The sequence below is a fragment of the Lissotriton helveticus genome, chromosome 5_1 (assembly GCF_964261635.1).
Source record: "Lissotriton helveticus chromosome 5_1, aLisHel1.1, whole genome shotgun sequence".
In the NCBI taxonomy this organism is placed as follows: Eukaryota; Metazoa; Chordata; class Amphibia; order Caudata; family Salamandridae; genus Lissotriton; species Lissotriton helveticus.
Window position 1 is genome coordinate 1,888,336,226 of NC_136065.1, and position 24,661 is coordinate 1,888,360,886.

The 24,661-nt window shown below is 46.5% G+C and overlaps 1 protein-coding gene across 3 annotated transcripts in view; it reads right to left on the minus strand.

Moving 5' to 3' along the window:
* The window catches only part of COASY (Coenzyme A synthase), a 194,725-nt gene that overhangs the window by 68,441 nt on the left and 101,623 nt on the right, over window positions 1-24,661 (minus strand). For all 3 annotated transcript variants that reach the window (XM_078645376.1, XM_078645375.1, XM_078645377.1), the window contains one exon: window positions 18,085-18,149. In XM_078645376.1, coding sequence (XP_078501502.1) covers window positions 18,085-18,149 — 65 coding nt within the window. The remainder of the gene's footprint in view (window positions 1-18,084; window positions 18,150-24,661) is intronic.

The following is a 24,661-nucleotide window of genomic DNA, read 5'->3' on the forward strand; positions in this document are numbered from 1 at the left end:
CTGAGCAGGTCCGCCATCTGATTGTCCTTGCCCGGGAGGTGTTCCGCCATGAGGAAGATGTTCCTCTGAAAGGCCCACTTCCACATGCTCTGAGCCAGATGAGACAACTGTGGAGAGTGTGTACCTCCCTGCTTCTGTATGTAGTACATGGGCGTCATGTTGTCCGTCCGGATCAACACAACCTTGTTGTACAGATGTACTTTGAATGCTTTCATTGCCAAGAAGATTGCCATCAGTTCTAGAAGGTTGATGTGCATCTTCTTCTGCTGCGCTGTCCATAGTCCCTGCACTGTGTAGTGGAGTACATCAGCTCCCCATCCCTGGAGAGATGCGTCCGTTGTCAGAATAATCTGTGGCACAGGCTCTTGGAACGGTCGGCCCTTGCAAAGGTTTTGTGGAGTCCACCAATGCAGAGAGTTGTATGCACGACCGGTCACCAACACTAGGTCTTTTAACTGTCCATGAGCCTGGTTCCACTGACGTGCTAAGCACTCCTGAAGCGGACGCATATGTAGTCTCGCGTGCGGGACTATGAAGATGCAGGAGGCCATCATGCCTATCAACTGCATGAACACTCGTGCCGGAAGCGAGTGTTGTGGTCTGAATTTTTGTATCAGCAATTGAATGCTGTTGATTCTCACTGAATTTGGCTGTGCCTTGGCTGCCAGAGTATCTATTCGTTATAGGAAACAATGGCGCCTAGCTTATTAAAAATAGGTGCAATGTAGTATAGGAACACAATGGAAACTATACGGTTTAAGATACCCTGACCCAGCCGGGACAGGAATTTATTCTCAAAGGTAAATGTCAAATATACAGTACAATAATAACATGACACAAGCCTGTGCCGTACCGACAGAAAAAAGGGGAAGATAGAGGTAGGGTGAAAAAAAGGGTGTTTTTCAGGCAAGGAAAGAGAGCAAGGCCAGGGCACTGCAGAAAATTCAAAGATCAATAGCAGTGTCACCTGGAGTGGAATGTACACAAGCTTATTAGACAATAATGTAAGTGTCAACCCACTCTTGGGTGTCGACGTTTCGATCCCTATAGCTCTACTAGATGCATGGGATCATCATCAGGACTTATACAATAACAGAACATGCCTGAATGAGAGAAGCCTGTTTAGGAGAAAAAACAAAGAAAGAGAAGTTCTTTAAAGATCTGTTAACCGCTAAGGAGTCGTTTGAGAATTAGCCGCCCACATTGTAACACATTCGAAATCGCAGTGCGTAAACCAGTGCACGGTGGTTGTGTCAAGTAGAAGATCTTAACATTGCTAATTTCACAATATTCGGAATCGCAGTGGCATGCGTGAACTTGATGCGTCTAAAGGACTGTGTGGGGAAAGTGATTGTTCAATTCGTATACCGTTCTTAATAAAAGTGAAGTGAAAAATGCAAAATTGCATTACTTTAATACTTTGTCTTTTTAATCGGAAAAGGATTGACCAGGTGGGGCTAGTTAGTTATAATGGAGAAATAAGCCATACCTCTATGGTGCGAGGGGAAGCCTCACAATGGGGGTTTCTTTAACTTCCAGAACAAGTCGGAAGTAGTAGCGCCAGGCTAAGGATACAATAACAAGCCTGTTATTGCGAATTCTACCGGGATAGTAAAGTATAACCCGCATGCACATACTGAGACCTACCAAGCGGTTGTGTGTCCACGAGGTCTTAGCTGGGGTTCAGTCAATGTGTAATTTTTTCGGTGGTTTAAAACCCAGCGCCCGTCTATGTTTGAGTCGGGTCGCCGCACTGAAAACAAAACATGTGTCAAGGATTTAAAGTGGGATAGTGGGAGCTAAGGCATAGCGTTTCCAAGTAGGAACGGTAGGCGGTTACCTTTCTCCCTCTATATGCGAGCGAGGTCCGGAATCCAACATTTAAAGGCAACAGTGGCCAAACACTCCGGGAGTCATCAGTGTGACAATTGTGCGCTGTAATAAGGAAAGCAAGGAAACTCGGCTCAATGCGGTGTTTGGGGCGGGGGCCAGTAATGGACGTGACTTTGAATTAGAAAACTACTTACGAAGTCACAAATGTGGCTTGCCTCGCCCTGGGGTCCAACAATGTGGAAATCACGCGCTGCAACAAAGAGTGGAGAGTCAGCTTAGCGCGGAGAGGAGTGGAGAGTCAGCTTAGCGCGTGGAGAGTCAGCATAGCGCATGACTCGATAAGGGGCCCACGGTGCCTGCTGTCAATTCCGCATTACTTACTAAGTCATGATGTGGCCCGTCTCTCCCAGGGGTGCTCCGACAATGCCGGTTTCAGTGTGGGGGCAGGTCCAATGGAGCGGGTTGTATACTTAGACACTGGTCACGTGTTGATTAATGTGGGTGCCATCTTGGAACGGCTATGGCGCTTAGACAGCATCCATCTTGAAGTGGGGGGTTGGATGGACTAGTCAAGGGGCTGTACGGCTGCCTGGACTAAAAAACGTTGATAGTGACAATGTGACAAGACAAGAGTGACTATTGTGAAAAAGTGACTGGTTATTTAAAAACAATTATTATCATTCATCAAACCCAGATGTCAGATTGTATCCAGAAAGTCTCATCATCACGTTGTGGTCATTACATCTTCACACATGACGTATTTGTAACCACCAGGGTTTCTCTTTAATTCCCACTTTTTTCTGGAACATATTTACATAAATCAGTCTGTCAATCACAGCAATGTTGTCCAGTCCTCGCTTCGATTGAGACCTGTATGAATTGTGTTGAATTGTATAATGGATTTCAGTTCCTCCCTGTTGAGCAGTTGTTGCAAATTACCACCTCTCTGTGGTAATTTGACCGTTTTCAGGATGGTCCATTTCAAGTCATCCGCTGAGTGGTTCATGTGGGCAAAATGTTCAATCAATGGGGCGTTCAGGGTTCCACAGCGTATGCGGCTCCGATGTTGGCTTATTCTGGTCTTTATTTTCTGTGTCGTTTGCCCCACATACATTAGGGGGCAAGGGCATACAATAGCATAAATCACATTGCAACTGTTGCAGTTCGTGAAGTCTTTCATGTGCGTTGTGATGTTATTGTGACTAAAAGTGCGCCCCTCAAGTGTCAGATCGCAAACAATACAATTTCCACATTTCACATGACCTCTCAGAGGTGGCAAACCCCAGTTTGACTCAATAGTACTGTTTAAAGGTGGCACGGGGAGGGCTGCACGGACAAGATGGTCTTTTATGTTTCTACTTTTTTTGAAAGCAAACAAAGGTTTGTCAAACGTTAGTAGTCCTGAGTTGAGGGTTGGCCAGTGATGGAGAATTGTTTTTCTGATTTTGTTTGAAATTGGAGAAAAGGTTGTAACACAAGCTATTCTCTCTGGACTTGCCAGAGTATCTATTGTCGCGCCCAGATACTGCCGTACGTGGGCGGGCTGAAGGTGGGACTTTGGATAATTCAGTGAAAACCCCAGATCGTGAAGAAGTTGAATGGTGTGGGACACGTGGGCGGCACACTGCCTGTCCGACTTCGCTTGGATAAGCCAGTCGTCCAGATAAGGGTAGACGTGAATGTTCTGTCTCCGTAGGTGTGCAGCCACTGTCGCCAACACCCTGGGTGCCGTCGTCACTCCGAAAGGGAGGACCTTGAATTGATAATGTCGATTTTGAATGGTGAACCGGAGGTATTTTCTGTGTGACGGGTGTAGCGGAATATGGAAATATGCATCCTTCAGATCTAATGTTGCTAGGAAATCCCCCTGACTGAGTAGGGGTAGAACCTGCTGCAATGTGAGCATGTGAGAGTGTTCTGATAGGATGTACTGGTTTAGGGGCCGGAGGTCCAGTATGGATCTGAGGGACCCGTCCTTTTTGGGATTAAGAAGTACAGCGAGTACACCCCTGTACCTCTTTCCTCCACAGGCACGAGCTCTATTGCTCCTTTTTGCAGCATGACGACCACCTCCTGCTGCAATAAGTGCAAATGCTCTGTGGACATAGGACAGTGTTTTGGGGGTATGTTGGGTGGAGTGGATGTTAACTCCAGACAATAACCGTACTGGATAAGCTTTCTCACCCACCTGTCTGTAGTGATGGATGTCCAGACTGGCAGGAACTGTTGCAGTCTCCCCCCGACCGGTGTGGTATGGTCGGGGGGCAGTGACAAGGCGTCACTGTTTGTTAGTGCCGGAGGATCGGGAGCTGTTGTTTCCACGACCTCTGCCCTTGGTGCTGTTTCCACGATAGCCACCTCTACCTTGTTTGTTGTAGGTGGTTTGCGCGCCTCCTTTACTGTATTGTGTCTGCTGTGACAGCTGGCCTCTGGAAACTCCTCTATTGTTTGAGCGACGAAAAGAACCACCCCTAAACTGCTGGGACTGTAGAGCCCCCATAGACTTTGCAGTCTCAGTGTCCTTTTTGATTTTTTCCAAGGTGGTGTCCACCTCGGGTCCAAATAAGTGATCAGGGTTTACAGGCTGATTTAGTATGGTGGTTTGTATCTCGGGCTTGAAGCCGGAGATTCTCAGCCAGGCATGTCTGCGCAACATTACACTTGTGTTAATTGCCCTGGCCGCGGTGTCTGCTGCGTCCAGCGCACACTTGATAGATGCATTTGATATAAGCTTCCCTTCCTGTATGAGCATCTCTGCTGCCTCCTTATATTCATCTGGCAAGTGTTGTAACAGGGTTTCAAGTGTATCGTAATGAGCCCTGTCATATCTGGCGAAGAGTGCCTGAGTGTTGGAAATGCGCCAGATATTGGCCGCTTGAGCTGCGACCCTTTTCCCTGATGTTTCTAGCACTTTAGATTCTTTATCAGGGGGAGGAGCATCACCCGTTGTTTGCGAGTTTGCCCTCTTCCAGGCATTTGAAACAACCAGAGAGTCCAACGGCAACTGTCCCTTGATATAGGTAGGGTCCCCAGGTGCTGGCTTGTACTTCTTCTCAATCCTGGGGTTAATCACCCTAGCCCTGGTGTTTTCTTTAAAAATGTCTCCAGCATGTTCTAAGACACCCTTTAGCATTGGCAGAGTCTTGACAGTTCTCTCAGAGGTGGAGAAGGTGTCAAACAAAAAATCAACTTCAATAGGGTCAGCATGGAGCTGGACATCATGATTTTTGGCTGCCCTTTCAATAAGCGCATTAAACACCGCCGAGTCTTCAATAGGCGAGGTTTTTACAGCATACGCTTGACTGTCCGGGGCAGTGTGTAGATCTCCTGGGTCAGCAGCGTCTGCCCAGGGTTCATTGTGATCTTCAGGATCAGTGTCCATAGGATAACAGTACTCCTCATTGTCACCTTCACCTGTCTCCACATCCGAGTAAGTTGGCGAGATAGGAGCAGTGTCTTGGTCATGTGTTGAAATAGGCTCAACAAGAAGAGGTGAAGTAGTAGAATCCTTCTTCTTTTTCAATGGAATTTTATATGACTCCATAGGCTGTTCAGGGGCGATCTTTCTCTTATAAATAGAAAGTCTACCCGTGTCTGCGTCGATGAATTGCCTCGACTGCTCTTCAAGCGGGGGCTGTCGATGCTTTGTGACAAGGTCCGCAGTTGTAGGCTTCGGCCCCGTGGACACCCTCTTGGACGCTTCGACGGCCGGTTTAGGGGCGAAGGCTTTAGGTACCACTACGGCGGCAGCGTGAACTGGATGGGTGCCGACGATTTTGGAGGTTTAGTGGGAGGCTTCGGTGTTGGAGTGTCCTTCGGTCCGACAGGAGAAGCCTTCTCCTTAATGCGTTTCAGCGAGTCCGACACCTGCTTGGAGAAGGAGGCGGACGGCTGTGTCGACTCTACGGGTTCCTTCGAGGCACCGCCAGGTGTGGGCTCGAGGTTCGTACTGCTTGTAGCCTTATCTGGTCGACGCGTAGGATCTAGGACCTTCCGAGCCCCGAGTCCTCTTTCAGTGTCGACGGCCTTCGGCACCGACTTTTTCGGGTCGACGTCCTTGACCAGTTTTTTCTGTGTCGCAGTCTTCGGCTCGACACCCTTCAGCGACCTCACCGGGTCGACCACACTCTTTTGCTTCATCGGTGCCGAGAGTTCGGAGGACTTCGAGCCGACCAAAGCAATACGCACTTTCGGTTTCGATTTCGCCTCCAGTGCTTGAGGTTGAGTAGACACAGAAGCTTTCTCTTTCGGTTTCGATCGGTCAACCAGTGGCTCTTTAGAAATGTCCGTAGCCGGGCCCTGAGGCGAGGCTGTAGAACTGAGTGTACGATCTCGGGTAAGGCCATGTGGCGATCCCTCGACCTGAGCCTTATTGAGTGTGTCGGTCTCGGGTCCCATACCAACAATCGGGCCTTGCTCTTCGCCCGAGCTAGCTTCTCCGGCCCCAAAGGCCACATCGTCGACAACGTCCTCAATATCGACCATCTCGACATCTGCGTCGTAGTTGGAGTCGATCTCCGATGCAGGATCAGACTCTCGAACTTCCTGCTCGACTCCCTCATCCTCTTCAGTATAGAAAATGTTCACCGGGTCAGGTGCCGTCTGCTGGGCCTCCTTGCGCGCTGCGCGTCGAAGTCGAATCGTCTTTTTGGAGCGGAAACGAGAACAAGCCATACAGCTGGCTTCATCGTGATCCGGAGACAGGCACTTGTTGCACACCGGGTGGACGTCGATATGAGGATATTTGGAGTTGCAAACGGGACATCTCTTGAACGGGCTCCGTTCCATGATGGTTCGTCGATAAGGCCTTTGGCGTCGACCGGGCCTTCAGTGCCGAAAGCCACGCAGCTCCTTCGGAGGTTCAGCTCGGACACCGAGCTGAAACAAGAACTGGCACCGATCGCAAGACAATACCGACGATAACTAAAGGCATTTTGGCCAAAAAGAAAGTTTACTATCGATTCCAAACTTGAGTTAACTAACATGCATCCGTACCCACTGTCCTTCTACACACCCACCCGCCAACTACGATCTTCCAATCAAGCCTTCGCCGCAATTCCGCGCATCCATAGATCCACCATGGGAGGAAGATCCTTCTCCTACTTAGCGGCCAAAACCTGGAATTCTCTCCACACTCACCTCCGCCTTACCCAGAACCACCTCTCCTTCAGAAAACAGCTAAAAACCTGGCTTTTCGATAAGTAATGCAACCACCCTCCCTCAAGCGCCTTGAGACCCTCTGGGTGAGTAGTGCGCTATACAAATTCCTGAACTTGAACTTGAACCCAATGGTGGAAAAAAACAATCTGAGGATGGAGTCGATGCCCATGTGCACTGTAGTCCAGGGTAGGAGCCACCTATCTCGTGATACTTCGAAGACTCTTCCAGGACAACAATGTGCAATCATCCGGACCCAACACTAGGCGGCAATCTATGCACAAGATATGAATTCAGCAGCCCACATGCCTCGAACTCATTAACAGCTGCTGGATGGCATGGGTTTTAGGGTCCCTCAGCACTGCAGTAGATATGCTGGCTGCAGCAAGCTAGGACCTACAGAGATCACTGGACAACATACTCAACCGATGCAGACTGTGCCTCACAGTCAACTGGCCTGTGAAGACAATAAGCATTCAACTCCACATAATTCAACACAACTCCAGAATTAAGTGCAACACACATCCACAATGCATAATTGCACTACACACAACACATTTCAACATCTCATAATTCCATGCCAACAAACTCAACTCCACATCATTCCACACCATGCCATATAATTACAATACAACAAACTCAACTCCACATATTTTCACTCTGCTCCTTGACATATAATTCCACTTTACATAATACCACTCCACGGAACATAATTCCACTCCACTCCAAAACGCATAATTATACCCCATGCAACACAATTCAACTCCACATAATTCCAAGCCACATAATTCCACTCCAACCTACATAAATACCCTTCATGCCACATAAGTGCACTCCACATATATCCACTCCAAAACACACAATTACTGTCAGGATACGCAGCTCGATCGCGCCTGCCACGCTCGGAAACTACATTTCCCATGAGCCGGCGGAGTCCCGCAGGAAGTACATCTTAGAAACAGACGCGCTTCCGGGTGCGCGTTATTCTGGATTTGTTTTGCACTCGGCGTGAGAGCGGCCGCTCTGCACGCCCGCCTTCGAGTCTCCTGTTGGCTCCCTCCCCTAAGGCTCCGTGTGGAGAACTTCTGCATGCTGTCTCTGCAGTTGACGGATTACAGCGCCAGCAGGTATTGCCGTTCCCTTATCTCCGGCCGCTCTGGCGGTCAGCTGTTTACTTTCCTGTTTAGTGAGCGCGGGGAAGTACGGAGTCTGTTGCTCACAGATCATAATTGTTGCTGATACTTTCTTGGCTAATTTGGGTGTGGCGGAACACAGTGGCGGTCGAAACCACGTGTTACCGTACACCCTGGTATTATTTTGGTACTAAGAAAGCGGGGCGCTGTAGTGAGGACATCTACGCGTCTCCGTTATGAACTGGGTATTTACAAGGAACTAAAGAGCTGGGCATGTAGTGAGGAAACTACAGGTTACCCCAGTTCTCATTGTGCGGTCACCCATTGGGTGTATTGTTGGCAGAATTCAGTGGTGGTCGCAACTACGTTTTGCTGTTTGGCATTATCCAAGCATATTCTGTGGGGTCATTATTTAGAGAGCGGAGTGTTGTAGTTTTTGCTTCCTACACACTACCGTATCCCTCTTACTTTGTGTTGGAGCAATCATCCTTACATTGGATACCTTGGACACCCCTTGTACATTGCGTCCTCTGACTCATCTGTGGTATGTTGTGAGTGGTGGGTTAGGTGTCTCAGTACAGCGTGTGTGTGTCTGGTATGACAGGAATGTTTTCTTTAACTATATGTCTATGTGTTCCTTAGGCCTTCCTCACAGATTGTGGCAGAAGGGCTGTAGTTATTTCCTATCCAAGGTCGGGTTTTCTTTCTGCTCAGGTACTTACCTATTTTCTTGGTTTATTAGTGAGACTATATGAGAGTAGTATTTCATGTTAGTAAGCACTTAACTGATGCCTGTCTTGTCTTTTGTTACAGGCGTCCTTTCCCTGCTGACCCTACCTTTACCCATCCCACATTTTTTTATTTTAGTTTGTTATTTTTCTCCCTCGCCTAATGGCTCGAACACCCTGTGTTTACACTTCAGGGTGTTGGTGACATTTGGAGGTGGAACCATACTTGCAGCGACTGGATCCCGTGGAGTAAACCTGACAATTACGCTACACCAAATTCCACTCCACACAATTCCACTCCACACCACATAATACAACTCCAGATAACTACACTCCACACTACATAAGAAATGCGTTACCTGTAACTGTAGTTATCCAGTATTGTTTTTTGAAATATTTTTATTAGGAAACCTCAAGAATACATCACGTGCAAGCAAGGAAGGGCCAAAAGGCCACCATACAATAACATCAAATGTCAAAATATCATGTATTAAAGGATAGCTACACTGCGGTCTCAAGCCAGGCTGGCAGCATTAAATCAGGATAAGCGACCAAAATTGTCCACAGTGGTACAGGATGCATGAGGAGTCCAATTTATAATAAAGTTGAAGGATCAAACGAAAAGCAATATCACAATATCATTTACAGAGCTATCTACATGACAGGATATGAGCCTTCAATTAAACGTACCAATGGGAGAGCAATAGGAAACATAAGTCTGAGAACAAATCCACCGAACCACAGTGACCCACTCATGAAGCAAGCAATGTTAACAGGATTTCGTAGCGTAAAGGGGCACAAACAATGATCCTCCCAAGGAACCCAAACCCCCAACTCCAACTATAAGGAAGATAGAAAAAGGAAGAGTAGAAACGCGATAAGAAAAGAAAGAAAGAGGGCCATAGAAACACAAAAGAACATAAAACACATCCCATCCCCCCACCCTGCATACCAGCGGAAGGCCACGGCCCACCCCCCCCCCCCCATAGGCATGCCTGTCGCCCCAAGAAGAACCCCAAAAGTAGGAAATAACGGAGGAGGGCCGTAGCTCCAGCCCCTTACTCACCCCCACCCCCAAAAAGCGTAAGCCCACTAAGAAGGAACGTGGGCATTAATGTACAGTCATCCCAGCCACCCAAGGTCTCCAGTGCAAACAATGTTCCGCCGCGGCACCAAGTTCACAGAAAAGGGGTCGTACACAGGCCGTGGTCAGCCCTGACAAGTCCGAGAGAAAGTCAACAATCCTCCCAAAGCAAGCGCGGGTAGTAACAATAGATCGACAATACCAGATGGGGCCACACAGGTCCATAACAAAGACCATAGTAAGAACTCAGGAGCGTTCCTCAGGGATATAGCAATCTTCCGCAGTAAGGCAGGGCGATGGTAGTCAGAAAACAGATCAGCCGGTAGGAGAGCAAGAGGAGTAACAATGGCACAGTCTCGATCATTGTGCTCCCTGGTCCCGTCATCCAGAATCACACACGCCTGGAAGTCCTCAGCTGCAACAACCAGGGAGAATTCGGGCTCACAGTCCTCAGTGCATACAGCCGTGCCCAAACGTTCCTTAGCAGGAGAGGTGGTTAACTGCGAGGTATGCACATCCATCCACAGACCTTGCAGGTCAATGCGCCAGTCACGAAGAGCCAGCCAAACATCTTTCACTGTAAACGCCATTTCCTCTCTGCCAGTGTTCCAGGACCTCGGATCTCAGAAAACACAAAAAATCCGTCTCAGCGGCGGTCCGGCTCCAACAAACAGTGTACGGTTTGTGAAGGAGTTGGAAAGAGTCACACTCAAGCCCTCACACGAACACAGCGCCACGCGCCTCTTACCGCATTTCGGCCAAAGTCCGGTCCGGGCAAGCAAATCTGCCTCACGGAGTACCCTACCCAAAGCCAAAGGTACCGGCCGGAAACATGTGTTGCAGAGATCAGTGGTCCGGTGCCGCGCCCTGTGCAAGGGCTACGGCAAAAAGTAGTTTCGGTTTCACCACTCGGGGCACCGGACCATCATGGTCGATCAAGGCCGTTGTTTATCCTGTGACGCAACCCAAGGTCCCGGCTCACACCAGAGCGAAGGCCAGAAACTTCAGGACGACGATTCTCGGTCGTTCGGGGCAGTACATGGACCGGAGTCACACGGTCGGGCTCCACCACAGTTCCGCTGCACGGGACCACGGCTGGGGTGCAGGATAATGAACAGGATGTTGCTGGAGGCGAGGGCGAGCGGCGGAGCTGGGCGTCTATGCGGCCATTTTGGCCGCCGTCTCGGCTCCTCCTCCCAGTTATCCAGTATTGGTATCTTTCATAGATTCACATGCCTGAATCATTCCCCGTCGTCAGGATGGGAGCCCCTGGTACATAAATAAAGTAATGTCCCATTACACATACAGAGTAATAGGTCAAAGGCCTCACATTAGTAACATATCCAGGTCCTTTTGTAATAAGGACCAAACTTTAGAGAGCAACCAATCAGCTGCCACCACCCTCTGGAACCTTCCTGGAAGGAGCTCTAGTCCCTCCGATTTTCTACCGCACGTCGTGCTAAGGGAGTCTCCACTGAGCTCTGCTCAGGTTCTTTCAGTATCTTTGAATTTGAGGTATTTTCTTTGGATTTTTCTCTATCTGAGTGAAGTCTACACTGTCATCATGTCTGATACCCCTAAAAAAGGCCTTTTTAGGCATGTGGGACTTTCAAAAAGAAGAGATTGCACGTCGATGACCAGCACAAAGACTGCCTATACTGTCTTTATCCAGACCATTCTCCTAAAGACTGCAAGGTATGTCGGACTTTTTCTACAAAAACTTTAAAAGATCGTGAGGGAAGGCTTTTGACTGACTTGGCTGCAGAGGCTTAAGGACAAAGAATTCCCCTTGTCCTCTGAGGGGAGTGAAACATCAAAATCTTCTTCAAAAACTTCTCAGAAAAGGCCCAGTGTAGTTTCTCCAGGTCCTTTTATGTAGCAACCTCAAAAGAAGATGCAAAAACAATCTTCAGCCAAAGGATTTGCATGCAAAAGAGTCTTCTTCCCTTCCAGGGTCAAAGAAGCCAGCTCCAGACCCTCTAACTCCACCGCCGAGGGTGAAGCTCACTTTCAAAAAGCCTTCCTCAGTCCCGTATATGACCACCTCGTCGACGATGGCACTGACGACAACGAAATCTCCACAGATTGCCGTTGGAGTGACTTCGTCGTCGACGACGAGTTCCACACTATCAGTCTTGCCGGCGTTTTTTTCGTAGACGCCTATTACTCTGTATGTCTAATGGGACTTTACTTTATTTATGTACCGGGGACTCCAATCCCGACGACGGGGAATGATTCAGGAATGTGAATCTATGAAAAAATACCCTAATACTGGATAATTTCACTCCATACAAATCCACTCCACATGAATACAATCCACACCATGCAACATAATTCACTCAACACCACACAATTCCATTCCACACGATATAATTCCACACCAAACCACATTATTCCACTACATACAACATTCATCCAATCCACACCAGTTTCTCATCATGCCCCATAATTTAACACCACACCCAATAATTCCACTCCACACTACTCCATGACAGACAATACGTCATATCATTCCACTCCATGACAAACAATCCCATGCCACATAATTCCACTACACTCAATACCACAAAATTACTACCCACATAATTCTACTGCATGCCATGCCACATAATTCCACTACACAACTCCACACAATGCCACTATAACCCACATCATTTCACACCACATAATTGCAATTCACACAATATAATTAAACATCATGCCACATAATTCAACTACGCTATATGCTACTTCACATAATTCCACAACTTGCAAAAAATGCACACTCCACATAAATCCACTCTGCACCATGCCACAAGTTTCTACTACACATATTTCAACTCCACACCACACACATTCACTTCACTATGAGACCTATTGGCTTTGCGAAGTTTTGCTGCATTTGGATCTTCATTTTTCAAGAACCTTGAAGATTCCTTTCTGTAACATCACTCACCCAGGACAGACAGGAACCCGACTGTAGGTAGGGAGTATTTTCTGTCCTCAAGTGAAGGGCGTTAGGCCACATCTATCTCAAAACTGGAAATTTTGCATAGGACATAACGACATGCTTCATAACACAATCTTTCACACCAACTATGACACAGGGCCTGACCTGATAAGCTGATGACATGAATGTCGATACTACCTACCTGCATCTAGGCACTGTACAGCATTCTTTAAAAAACAGTCACTATTAAGCAGTGACACATCTGTTCCAAACATATAAATACATCACCAGTCTCTTTATTATCAAACCCCATGATGATTGTGTGTCTAAAGAACTGAATTCCCAAATCTCAGATACCAAATTGAAAATTTCCTAGCAATCATGCTTTAGGCCAGGCCACAAAACAGACACAGCCACTCTTGAGTAGACATACGCCCTGGGCAGTGTTGTTTCATCTTTGTACTCTATCACTCGACAGCATTTAATATCATTGATAATAACACTCTTCTTGAGTCCATTCCCTGCTGTTCTCCGTACCCCACATCTCAGTGCCATCTGCACTCACATTTTTCTTAACCTATAACAGAGCCACAGGAGGACCTCTTATATGAGCTCGGCGTTAATGAAGATACACTGAAGATGTTCAAGGTTACTTTAAAATAACTATATGGATGATTCATCTTCCTTTGCAAAATGTCTTGAGCAAATCTACCAATGAATGCCCACATAAACCGAGACTCAACCTCTATAACACAGAGTTTTTATTGTTACCTTTGTCTTTAGAAACGTAATTGATGCTAATCTGGATTACTGCCCTCAAAATGTTAAGAATTTCATCCACAGTGGCTATAAAGGTGAAATCCTTTGGTTTCAACACAACAGGTTCCATCTTGAACAACACATAAGGAATACTATTACTGGAGCCAGTATCAAATGAAGATGCTAAGTCAGAAGTCCAAGTAGAGGCGATTATGGCAATGCCCTGCCAAATGGCATCTCTAAATCAAGATCAGCCTAATCTAAAACTATTATTAATGCTGCTACATGTCTAGTGGCCAGATTAAGCCATAAAGATTAAATCACACCTGTATTACAAGACCTTCGATGACTTCCATTTGATGCATTTCAATTTAAACTTGTAAGAATCTCATACAAAGCAGTATATCTGAACACACTACAATAATTTGTGTGGAAACTGAAGACAATCAGTCTCCCACCGTTCACCTCAGAACCTAGGAAGTTCATCTGTGGCGTCCCACAGGGATCATCCCTCAGCTCCAACCTCTTCCACATGCTTGGAATAACTTTCCCCTGCACCAGCAATTCAGAAAAGGACTCAAGACCTGGCTGTTCGAATGAACAGATCACCAAAAGGCAGTTAGAATATCCAGCACCTAGAGCTCATCAAAGTAATATGCTGCATTTTATAAATCCCTCATTGATTGATTGAAGATTTCTGGTGCATAACTCTCATACTCCTCTCCACTAGGAAGGTACCTACTGTGAGCAATACTACTCAAAAACATATTACTTAAGAGAGTATCACAAAGGAAGGGTAGACTTCTTAGGTACCTAAAAAACGTTTTTTAAATGTATTGAGTTCACTTGTTGATCATGCCCTATAAAGCAGTCCCACACAAATACACACCTTTTCAAAGTTCATATTTGAAAATAATGCAAATTTAGAATTTGGACTGCCTACTTTAATAACAGTCCACAAAATGAATTCTGCAAAATATTCTACTTTGCAACTACTGCCCTGCACAGGAATGAAACGCCTGACTGGCCAGCTTAAACTGTACTGGTGCCTGATTGATGAACTTCTTCATCCTTGCAGTGTAATGTAAACTGAATTCATAGAATCAGTAAGTGTATACTATATCTGTATTGCTGCTTTGCACTCATGGTGCAAAATTGTACTCTCCTTGATTACTGTTTTCAGGTGTCATCATATAAACTGATGCTCTAGCATAAATAAGCACTTATTGTAGAATTGCTGTAAAGTGCTCGCAAGGTTCTTTAGGCCTGGTTTGTGCTCTACAAAACTATGTCAGTAAGTTAATAATAAAATCACTACAGTTCTTATTTTCATTTGGTGCTTCAATATCTTGGTGACTGTGGCACAGGATAGGGCAGGATAAATTACAAAGTAAATGTTTCTGGTGGACGGCAGACACTCGCAGGCACTACGAGTCTCACAGGCTACCGCGGTAAGTGACAGGGTTGCTGCCCCCAAGAAATTTTAGGCTTTTCCAGTATTATCTACAGAGGAGGTATGTAGGGAGTTCTAGAGTGACGAGCCTTGAACAGGTAGAAATCTATTGCTAAAAAGTGTAACTCATTCAGGGCAAATGGAGCCTCTTTTGGGGAGCCGAGCTTAGTAATTTTAATTTTTTTACAATTTGTATTATTTTATTTAAAGCTTTTACAATGGTAAACAGCTCAGTACAGTACGATGTTATATTGGCTAGTGACAGTTTAGTATACGGCGAGCGCATGCAACGCCTGCGTCTTATAACAAACAGAGTAAATTCGCTAGTCGGGATAGAACAGTAGTTAGTATCCGCTAAAACTCGTTATTGTTCCTAAACACAAATGCAGAGAGATATACTTAACCTTTCCTTCCCGTGCATGATATTGTCTTACCTTAGGCAAAGCCTATATCCATTCTACTCTTAATTTCCTTTGCTTTCTTCTGGCTCTCCAGTTTCCTTACCCACTCAATATTGTTGGAATAATACCCAAAAACCATTGGGGTAAAGTAAAGTCCACATTTGTAAAGCGCACAATCACCCGTAAGGGTCTCTAGGCGCTGGAGGCCGTCGGGAAGATTAAGCAAGCTATTGCCCAGAGTCACATGGTGCTGGGCTAACCTGCCGCCGGAGCCGGGGATCGAACCGTGGTCCGCAGAATCCAGCGTCAGTCGCCCTGGCCGCGGCGCCACACCTCTCCCTTGTGATTCTGAGGGGGTAGTAGCTTACTATACATGACTGACTGAGTGTTGCAGTATAGCATATCTTTAGCCCAATCTTCCAAGGTCGCTGCAAGGCCTTTAGCCCTCGCATAGCCACTCTACGCTTGGCAAGGAGTAGGCCCATTGCTACTAGAAGTCTTACCTCTTTGCTTATTCCTTGTTATGCCCCAGTAGAGCGAGTAGTGGATTAGGAGTAAGTGAGAAGCCAGTGATCTTGTTTAATGTGCGAAAAATCTTAACCCAGAATTGTGACATCTTGGGGCAGAGCCAGGCTACATGTAAAAACCCAGCCTTGCTTTCCATGCAGCGGGGGGCATGCAGCGGAATCCCGCAGGCCATACCAGAACAGTCTTTCTGGTGTATAATAAACCCTGTTGAGATATTTGTAATGAATTAGCCGGTGTCTACCGTTAAGTGAGGTATGTTTGGTCATTTCACAGCAATATCGCCAGGTGCTGTTGTCTATCGCTATGTCCAGTTCTCTCTGCCAGTCCCGTCGAGCTTTAGTTAAGCTCAGACTCCTGGCTGCTTGTGTGAGGTTATACATTGTGGTCACCAACTTTACAGGAGTGGAGGAGTGTATGATATAGGAGAGCGCTGCAGCTCTACTGGCTCCGGCACGTCTTCCCCTACGAGGACGCGCAGAGCGTGTTTAACTCTAGGATATTGGTATTGTGTAAGGGGAGAAGATTCGTATGCTTCTGCCAATATATTTTCCCATTTGCGTGCCACAATATCCTGAAAGAGGCCCCCCATCTTAGTGATGCCCAGTTTCTTTAATGCCAGGACTACTTCTCTGTCTTGACCTGTGGGGAACCAGGACACCATTCTAAGGGGATCAGAGGGGTGTACAGGAGGGAACTTGCCTCTCTGTTTAGCAGATTGTGCCACGCATGCACTGTGGTATAGAGTCTAGTATGTCGTGCTTCCTAGAGAGGATTTGGAATTACATCTGAGAGAGGGTATCGGGATCGGCAGCCACCTTTTCAATGTGTAAGTGCGGTAACCCCTGTTGCCTGTGAATCCAGAGTGTGCGTGAGAGCTCAATGCCATTCTATAGTACAGTTATAGATCCGGGGCATTTAGACCACCCTTACAGTATACGGCATGGTGAGAGTGTTCCACTTAACACTGGGTTGCATACCGGCCCATGCCAGCTTTATTAAAAGCGAGCGAAGTGTGTCAAAGGTATGTTTTGAGAGAAGGATTGGAATATTTTGAAACAGGAACAAGAATCTAGGAAGTACTATCATTTTCATGAGTGAAATACATCCTATCAGCCGAGCCATGTAACTACGTATTCTAGCACTCTCGAACAGATGGCTGGGTGATAGTTGCGCAGGGTAGTAATTAGTAGGGAAAGTCACAATCTCCAAGCTCAAAGGATAAGGTGATGGCCATCTACCATCAACCAAATAGCATGGAAAAATCCACTACTATAAACAACAACACTCTTATATATCCTGAGCTAAATTCCACAACAATCAATGTTCATAGTAAATCAAAGTCTTCTTGTATCCTTCAATTATTTTTCTTATTCTAACAGAGGCCACTACTACCCAAATGAATAGCGTGCAATTTACCCACCTCACAAAAAAGGGAGCTGTGCTGATCATGTCAGGATCAGAAATTGCGAACTACAGCTGATCACTGCATACTCCAGAGGCGAGTAATTAACTTACCAAGACACCTTGCTAACTAGCAAGGTCTGGAAAAGCACAATCGGAGACCGTGTTACTGCCTGAACTCCAAGGATCTAAAATGTGCAATGCACGCACATGTGAAATATACCAAAAAGTACTAAAGAACAGTAAAAATGAAGAAATTAAGAAAAAGGGATTCCAGCTTTGAAAAGCATCTTCAAATGTAGATTTTACAAAAAGACTCCCATGTGTGAGTCATGTTCTCCATCTGATCCCTTCAATTAATGGCACTAGTCTTTCACGAGTGCTATTTTGCTGTGCCCAGCGGCTCTAATCAATAGATATTGTACAAGATCTGCCTTTCTGTCCACCTGAATTATTTGTTGAACTTTACGAGTTTCAGCTTAGCATTTACAAACCTAGTTCCCCTCTTGCTGCGAAATTCGGTAAAGTATAAAACAAAATAATAAAACTCCCTGGCTAGTCTTAATATCAAGGTTTTATCAGAAAAGTATTTGTGAAGATTTTTTTTTAACAACCAGAGAGTAACAACCTGCATGCACATTTCAAAAGGTTATGAAAATAATTAGGGTCGACAATCACCTTATCTGCAAATACTATTTGGCCCAAGATCCTTCGGTTTATCGTCCCATCGTCATTCACAACTTCTGTAAAAATAAGAATAATAATATCTAAAAAATATCAAATGAAGCAAATAGGATTCTTTTGCATTACTATTAAGAGGCAGCAATTCGGCATGTTTTTTGTTGAACTTCTGCTCAATGATAAATCGGGTAAAAATATTACTGTAGATGTTTTTGTATTTTTTCTTTTATTTACTCATTGAGGTTAAGCATTATCTAAAAGTAAGTGGAGCTCCAAGGCAGTTACTGAATGTGACCTCATTTAAGCGTGCAAAGGTAAAAGGAGAAGCATGAAAAATAATTTATTAACACATTTTAGAAACAGTTTTAACTATCAAATGGGGGTGTTACATCAGTTTTATTAATTATTGCCAATTCTGATGCTCATTCACAAGCTTAACAATGTAGATCCTCCACTGGGATTCGATAAACTATCTTTAAGACACTATGGGGCAGATGTATCAACATCGAGATTTGCGAATCTCAAATAGCGTTTTTTTAGAAATCGCTATTTGAGATTTGCAAATTGCTACGTATGTGAAAAATCGCATTTATTTAGCAATTTCTTAAAATTTCTTAATTGCGATAAGCAAATTGCGAATCGCAATTAAGGAATAATTTCCCATTCATTTCTATGGGCCAGGAGGCCCATAGGAATGAATGTGAAGTTATTCTCAATTTGCGATTCGCAATTTGAGAATCGCAAATTGAGAATAATTTCAAGGGTGAAAGGGTGTCATAAGGACACCCTGATGCACCCCTCAAATTCACGTGTGGGCATTTGTGAAGGTGCCATGTGGCGCACATACATGCCCTGAGGGCATGTATGTGCGCCACATGGCACCTTCACAAATGCAAAAAAGTGCTTTTGTGAAAGAAATCGCAAATTACCACCAACTTCAAGTTGGTGATAATTTGCGATTTCTTAATGAGAAATCGCACAACTTGGGTGCTTCATACATTGCATTTAAGGAATCGCAAAATTTGCGATTCCTTAAATGCAATTGCAAAAAAAGGAATCGCAAATTTGCGATTCCTTATTTTGCACTCAAATTTGCTACATACACACCATTTAGGGAAAATGAATTCGCAAACGCCGAAATTCTGCAAATTTCGGCATTCGCGAACCCATTGGAGCTTCATACATATGGCCCAATATGTTATTGTTTTCATGATTAGTTCATGGAAATTACTGCTAGGAGTCTAAACTGCTGTAATGAGTCCCATTTTATCCTCCCTGTGTGAGAAAAAAAGCACAATCTTAAATCTTGGGTGACACATATAACTCCCACAGGGGCAGTTTGTCAGTGGATTCCATAGTGTTCAACTGTATGTAGGGTGTGAACCTAGACCTTCGGTCCAGGCCAGCACTCTCCCTAGCAGCTCAGCGTGCAGCACCACCTCGCCTCAGCTCCTGAGCCCTCCCCTCTCCTGGGTTCGCGCTGGCAGCCTGCCCGCCTCAGCTCTTTTTATTTCTCCCCTGGTCTTCTTCCTGGGAGACAGGTCATCTATTGCGCTATTCGTTTTGGGAATACAGACGCCACGCCTTAATTGGTATAGTGCATCACTTTTAATTGTTATTTTGGCAGCTTTATTCTTGACTTTACATTTTTGTTTTGAGTCAGCCGTTCCAGCCGTTCCCGCCGCTGCGGCCCCTCCTCCTCTACACAGCCTGCGCTCCCCCCTCCCTACCTCCAGTCCTGCTCCCCTACATAATGGCGGCCGCGCCTAAGGCAAGCCAGTCTGCACCCGACGGCGGCCAGCGCCAGGAACCCTGGATCTCCTAGGCACCACCGCTACAATCCCACCACCCTCCACACACTTAATCCCGGAAGACACACCGACTGCGATAGATTCTCGCCCAACACCACCCATGGACAGTTCTCGTGCAGATCCTTCACCATCGACAAAACCCCACAACTGCCGAAGGCCCGCCTGATGCATGCATCGCCGAAACCCTGACATGCATCCTCCTCAACGTGCACTCCCTGCACCGACACGCCGTAGAGAAATGGGACCTGATCGACACCCGCTTGCCCGACGTTGCCTTCTTTACGGAAACCTGGACCAACGCCACCTCAAGCCCGACATCACCACAGCCATCCCCGAAGGCTACATGTCCAGAGAAAGGACCGCCCAGGAGGAGGACTCGACATTGCACACAAGACCGCCCACCGACTCTTCACATCCAGCACTCCAATACAGAACACCTCCATTTCCAGATCCAGACAAGCCCCAGGACCACACTACACGGCACCCTCATCTACAGACCGCCGGGACCTCGCACCCGGTCCGCAACTACCATCCCCGAGATCGCCACACCCCACGCCATCACCTCCACAGAATACATTCTACTCGGGGGACCTGAACTTCTACCTCGACAACTGCAATGACCCAGACTCCACCACTCTCCTCGACAACCTCACCAACCTCGGACTGAAGCAGCTGGTCAACACGCCCACCCACAGAGCTGGACACATCCTCGACCCAATCTTCGCAGGAGGGTCAAACGCCTGCTTCAGTCACACCACACAGCGCCTTTGGACAGACCACCACTGCATTCACTTCACCTCCAACACCACAAACGCACCCAAGCTCGCCCTGCGCCCGCCACAAAGGAACCGGAGCAAGGTCACAGAGGAACACCTCAACACCACCCTCCTGCAAGACCCCTCCCAGTGCCACGACTGACACCAACTCCGCAGCCATGGAATTTCACTGATGATCTCCTGCTGCGCAGACAAGCCTGCACCCCTCCGCCACCCCGCCAAGCTACACCCTCTGAAGGCCGCCTGGTTCACCAAGGAACTGCAAGAAGCCAGACGCTCCTGCAGACGCCTAGAGAAAACCTGGCGAAACCAGAAAACCACAGAAGCACTGATCGCACCTGAACTAGGACGGACCATCACCGTATCCTTCATGTCCAGCATCTTCCGAGATGACTGGAAAAAGGCAAAGGTTAAACCCCTCCTCAAGAAACCAACAGGCGATCCAACAGACCTGAAAAATTACCGGCCCATACCTCTCCTACCCTTCGCGCCCAAAGTCACCAAAAGACTCGTAAACGCTGACTGCCTTAATCGAAGAGAACTCCATCCTAGACGCCTCCCAGTCTGGATTCCGCAGCAATAACAGCACCGAGACCGCCCTCCTCGCAGCCACTGATGACATCCGCATGCTACTTGACCAGGGACACACTGCGGTCCTCATCCTTCTAGACCTCTCTGCTGCTTTCAACACTGTTTCACATCGCACGCTCACAACCAGACTTCACAACGCGGGGATACAAGGAGCCGCCCTTGACTGGATCCAATCCTTTCTCTCCAGCAGAACCCAGAGGATAAGACTCCTTCCCTTCCTCTCCGAACCCACCAATATCAACTGCGGAGTACCCCAAGGATCATCGCTCAGCCCCACGCTCTTCAACATCTACATGGCTCCCCTCGCCACAATCGTCAGACAGCATGGGCTCAGCACTGTATCCTACACCGACGACACCCAGCTCATCCTCTCACTCACGAAGAATCCTGAAGACACCAGACTCTGCTTCCAGGAAGGAATGAAGAACGTGGTAGCCTGGATGAAAGACAGCTGTTTGAAGCTCAACTCAGAGCAAGACCGAGGTCCTCATCCTCAGAACCTCCGCCTGGGACAACACCTGGTGGCCCTCAGCCCTCGGGAATCCATCCACCCCCACAGACCACGCACGAAACCTCAGCATCATCCTCGACTACTCCCTCTCCATTAACCGCCAGATCAACGAAGTCGCTTCCACTAGTTTCAACTGCCTGCGCATCCTCCGCAAGACCTTCAAATGGATCCCTCCCGACTGCAGAAGGACCTTCACCCTCGCGCTCATAACCAGCAGACTGGACTACGGCAATGCCCTATACGCCGGAATCAACAGAACGTTTCTACGTAATGCCAAACCATCCAGAACGCCACAGGAGGACTCGTCCTCGGGACCCTGCGTTTCGAACACTTGACCCTACACCTACGAGATCTCCACTGACTCCCCGTTGAGAAGAGGGTCACCTTCAAACTCCTCACCCACGCCTACAAATCCCTCAACAACATCGGACCCAAATACCTCAACAAGAGAGTATCCTTCCACGTACCCAAGAGGAAGCTCTGCTCTGCCGACATAGCCCAGGCAGAGGTCCCCCGCATCCACAGAAACAGAACAGGCGGGAGAGCCTTCTCCTACATCGCAGCCAAGACTTGGAACGAGCTCCCTGTTAACATCAGACATTTCCCCACCCTGCACACGTTCAGAAGGACCTCAAGACCTGGCTCTTCGACTGATCCGGAAATGCTCCCCCCTAACCCAGAGCGCCTTGAGACCCTCACGGGTGAGTGGCGAGCTTTATAAACCCTCTGATTGATTGATTGTATCTTTAAGACTGAGCATTAACAAAGAAACACAGAGCTGCCATTCTGTGCTAATGACAACATACAGCATCCCTGAAGGCTTTGTTACTGGAATAGGAGTTGTGGAATTTACAGTCTTTTCTATGGGACAGCTACATCAAATGAGCAAAACACGGAGTTTATGTGTATCATTTTTGTTAATGTAGATTTTTAACTGCTGTTTTAAAAGTGTGAATGGAAGTGGGCATTGTACCTATTTTTCTATTTTAAACCATAAATGACAAACGGATTTATTTACCCAGCTACAGTCAGCATTCTATGTCCACATCCGTTTCATCAGCCTATTTCTCTTCTCTTTCACTTCATACCTCTTATACCTTAATATCTCAAAATACCTTTCCATTGTAATAAACTGAGGTAGAGTTTGTAAAAGGTGAGGAAGGTATTTACAAATACAACCTGTGTTAAAAGGAACTATCACTTGCCTAAATATTTAAAGAGAACATGCAAAACAAGTGGGGTTCGGCCGTAATTCACTTTTCCTCTTTACATATTCCGCCTCTATCAGTTTTTCCATCTCTATCAGTTACTTTTTCTTGTTATCTCCATGAAAGAGAACGCACTGGATGAGTACAATGTTGGAAAATATTGATGCATTTCATAAATACATTGTCTCTGAAGTAATGTATCTATGTGAATACCTTACACATATCTACATTACAAGTACATTAATTAAAACAGTATTTTAAATAGATGTGGTATTCGTTGAAACAGGGTACAGTGATCATGCAAGAAAATGCCTTGCATCATGGCTGAGTCACACAGAAAATGGATAGGACACTAGGAAGTTGGAACTCATGCCCATTACTCTCTACAAGTAAATCAATGAGTTTTAAGCCATAGACCAGGATGCCACATTCTTTTTCTACAGACGGGATAGAGCGCATCAACTACAGTGAGGCTTGGTGAACATTTAAAATCCGCTTACCTACATGCTGATTGACAGATGTACAGATGCACATATATAATGATGTACAGGGTTATCAATCAAGTGTTACTGTCCCCACAGCAGCTTAGAACAACAATACTGCTAAGTGACAACATCCTGCAAATCCTACACAAAGCTGAGCCCCTGCCTCCTGGTCCTCGTTGGTCCCTAGACAAGCTTCCACACTGCCAATCTTTAAACAAGAATTTCTAAAGCAGCGAAGTCTCTAAATGAGGCCAGAAATGGCACATCTAATTCTAAAAAATGTAGTAAGAAACGCAAGACCAGTTTTCTCCTAATGGTTCAGCTTGCTGTCCTGAAACAGAAGGATTCTGAAACCGATCTCTGCAGCTGTATTGTTCCCAGTGTAGGTTCATCAGGAAGCTAGGATGACACTGCACTAGTATATTAGATTATTAGATCTGTGTACTGGGACGGGTCTTGGCTTTGTTAAGCTGTGATGCCCTGGCCTGTGCAGTTGTTCTGACCTTGTGTGTTTTTCTTCTAGTAAACACAATAAACTGCAAGCTTCCTGGAACTGTCCCTCCTTCCAACAAGAGACAAAGTGTACCCCCCAAATGTACTGAGGCGGGTGACTTCCCCCTTCAGCAGGATTTAAGGAGATAAGGGTAGTGACAATGGATTATAGTTTAGGGCCATCTGCCTTCTAAGAAACTACAGATACCCTGTGGCTGGGGAGAGACATGTGCATACCGTCCATTGTTAGGTCTCCCCCCACACCCAAACTCAGTGAAAATCCCTCTTTCTCCACTTTTGCTAGACTGCTGGCTGATACTGGCACCGGAAATCTGTGGCTTGTTGTTACTGGTTAGATTTCTAGCTATCTTGCTGGAACGCCGGCTGATCTGTGGATAAAGGCTAAGCTTCACTTCCCAAACAGAGGAAGAATTCACACTGTTAACGATCTACCCCTACCACTGGGTGTGTGACCAATGACCAGTGTCTGTTTCCTGGATCCCACAGACTCTGGCTAGTGAAGTTCTGGAGATATCTCATATTAAATGTATAGACTGTCATAACGTTAAATACCAGTTCTCCGTTAGAAATGGATTTATGTTTGTCTGCACTGCTTTTTCCCCCCCAGGTTATACAAGTCACTAAACGTGTTTTCTGGAACAGCTAGCACGCGAGGGGTTCGCAGTGAGTACACTTATTG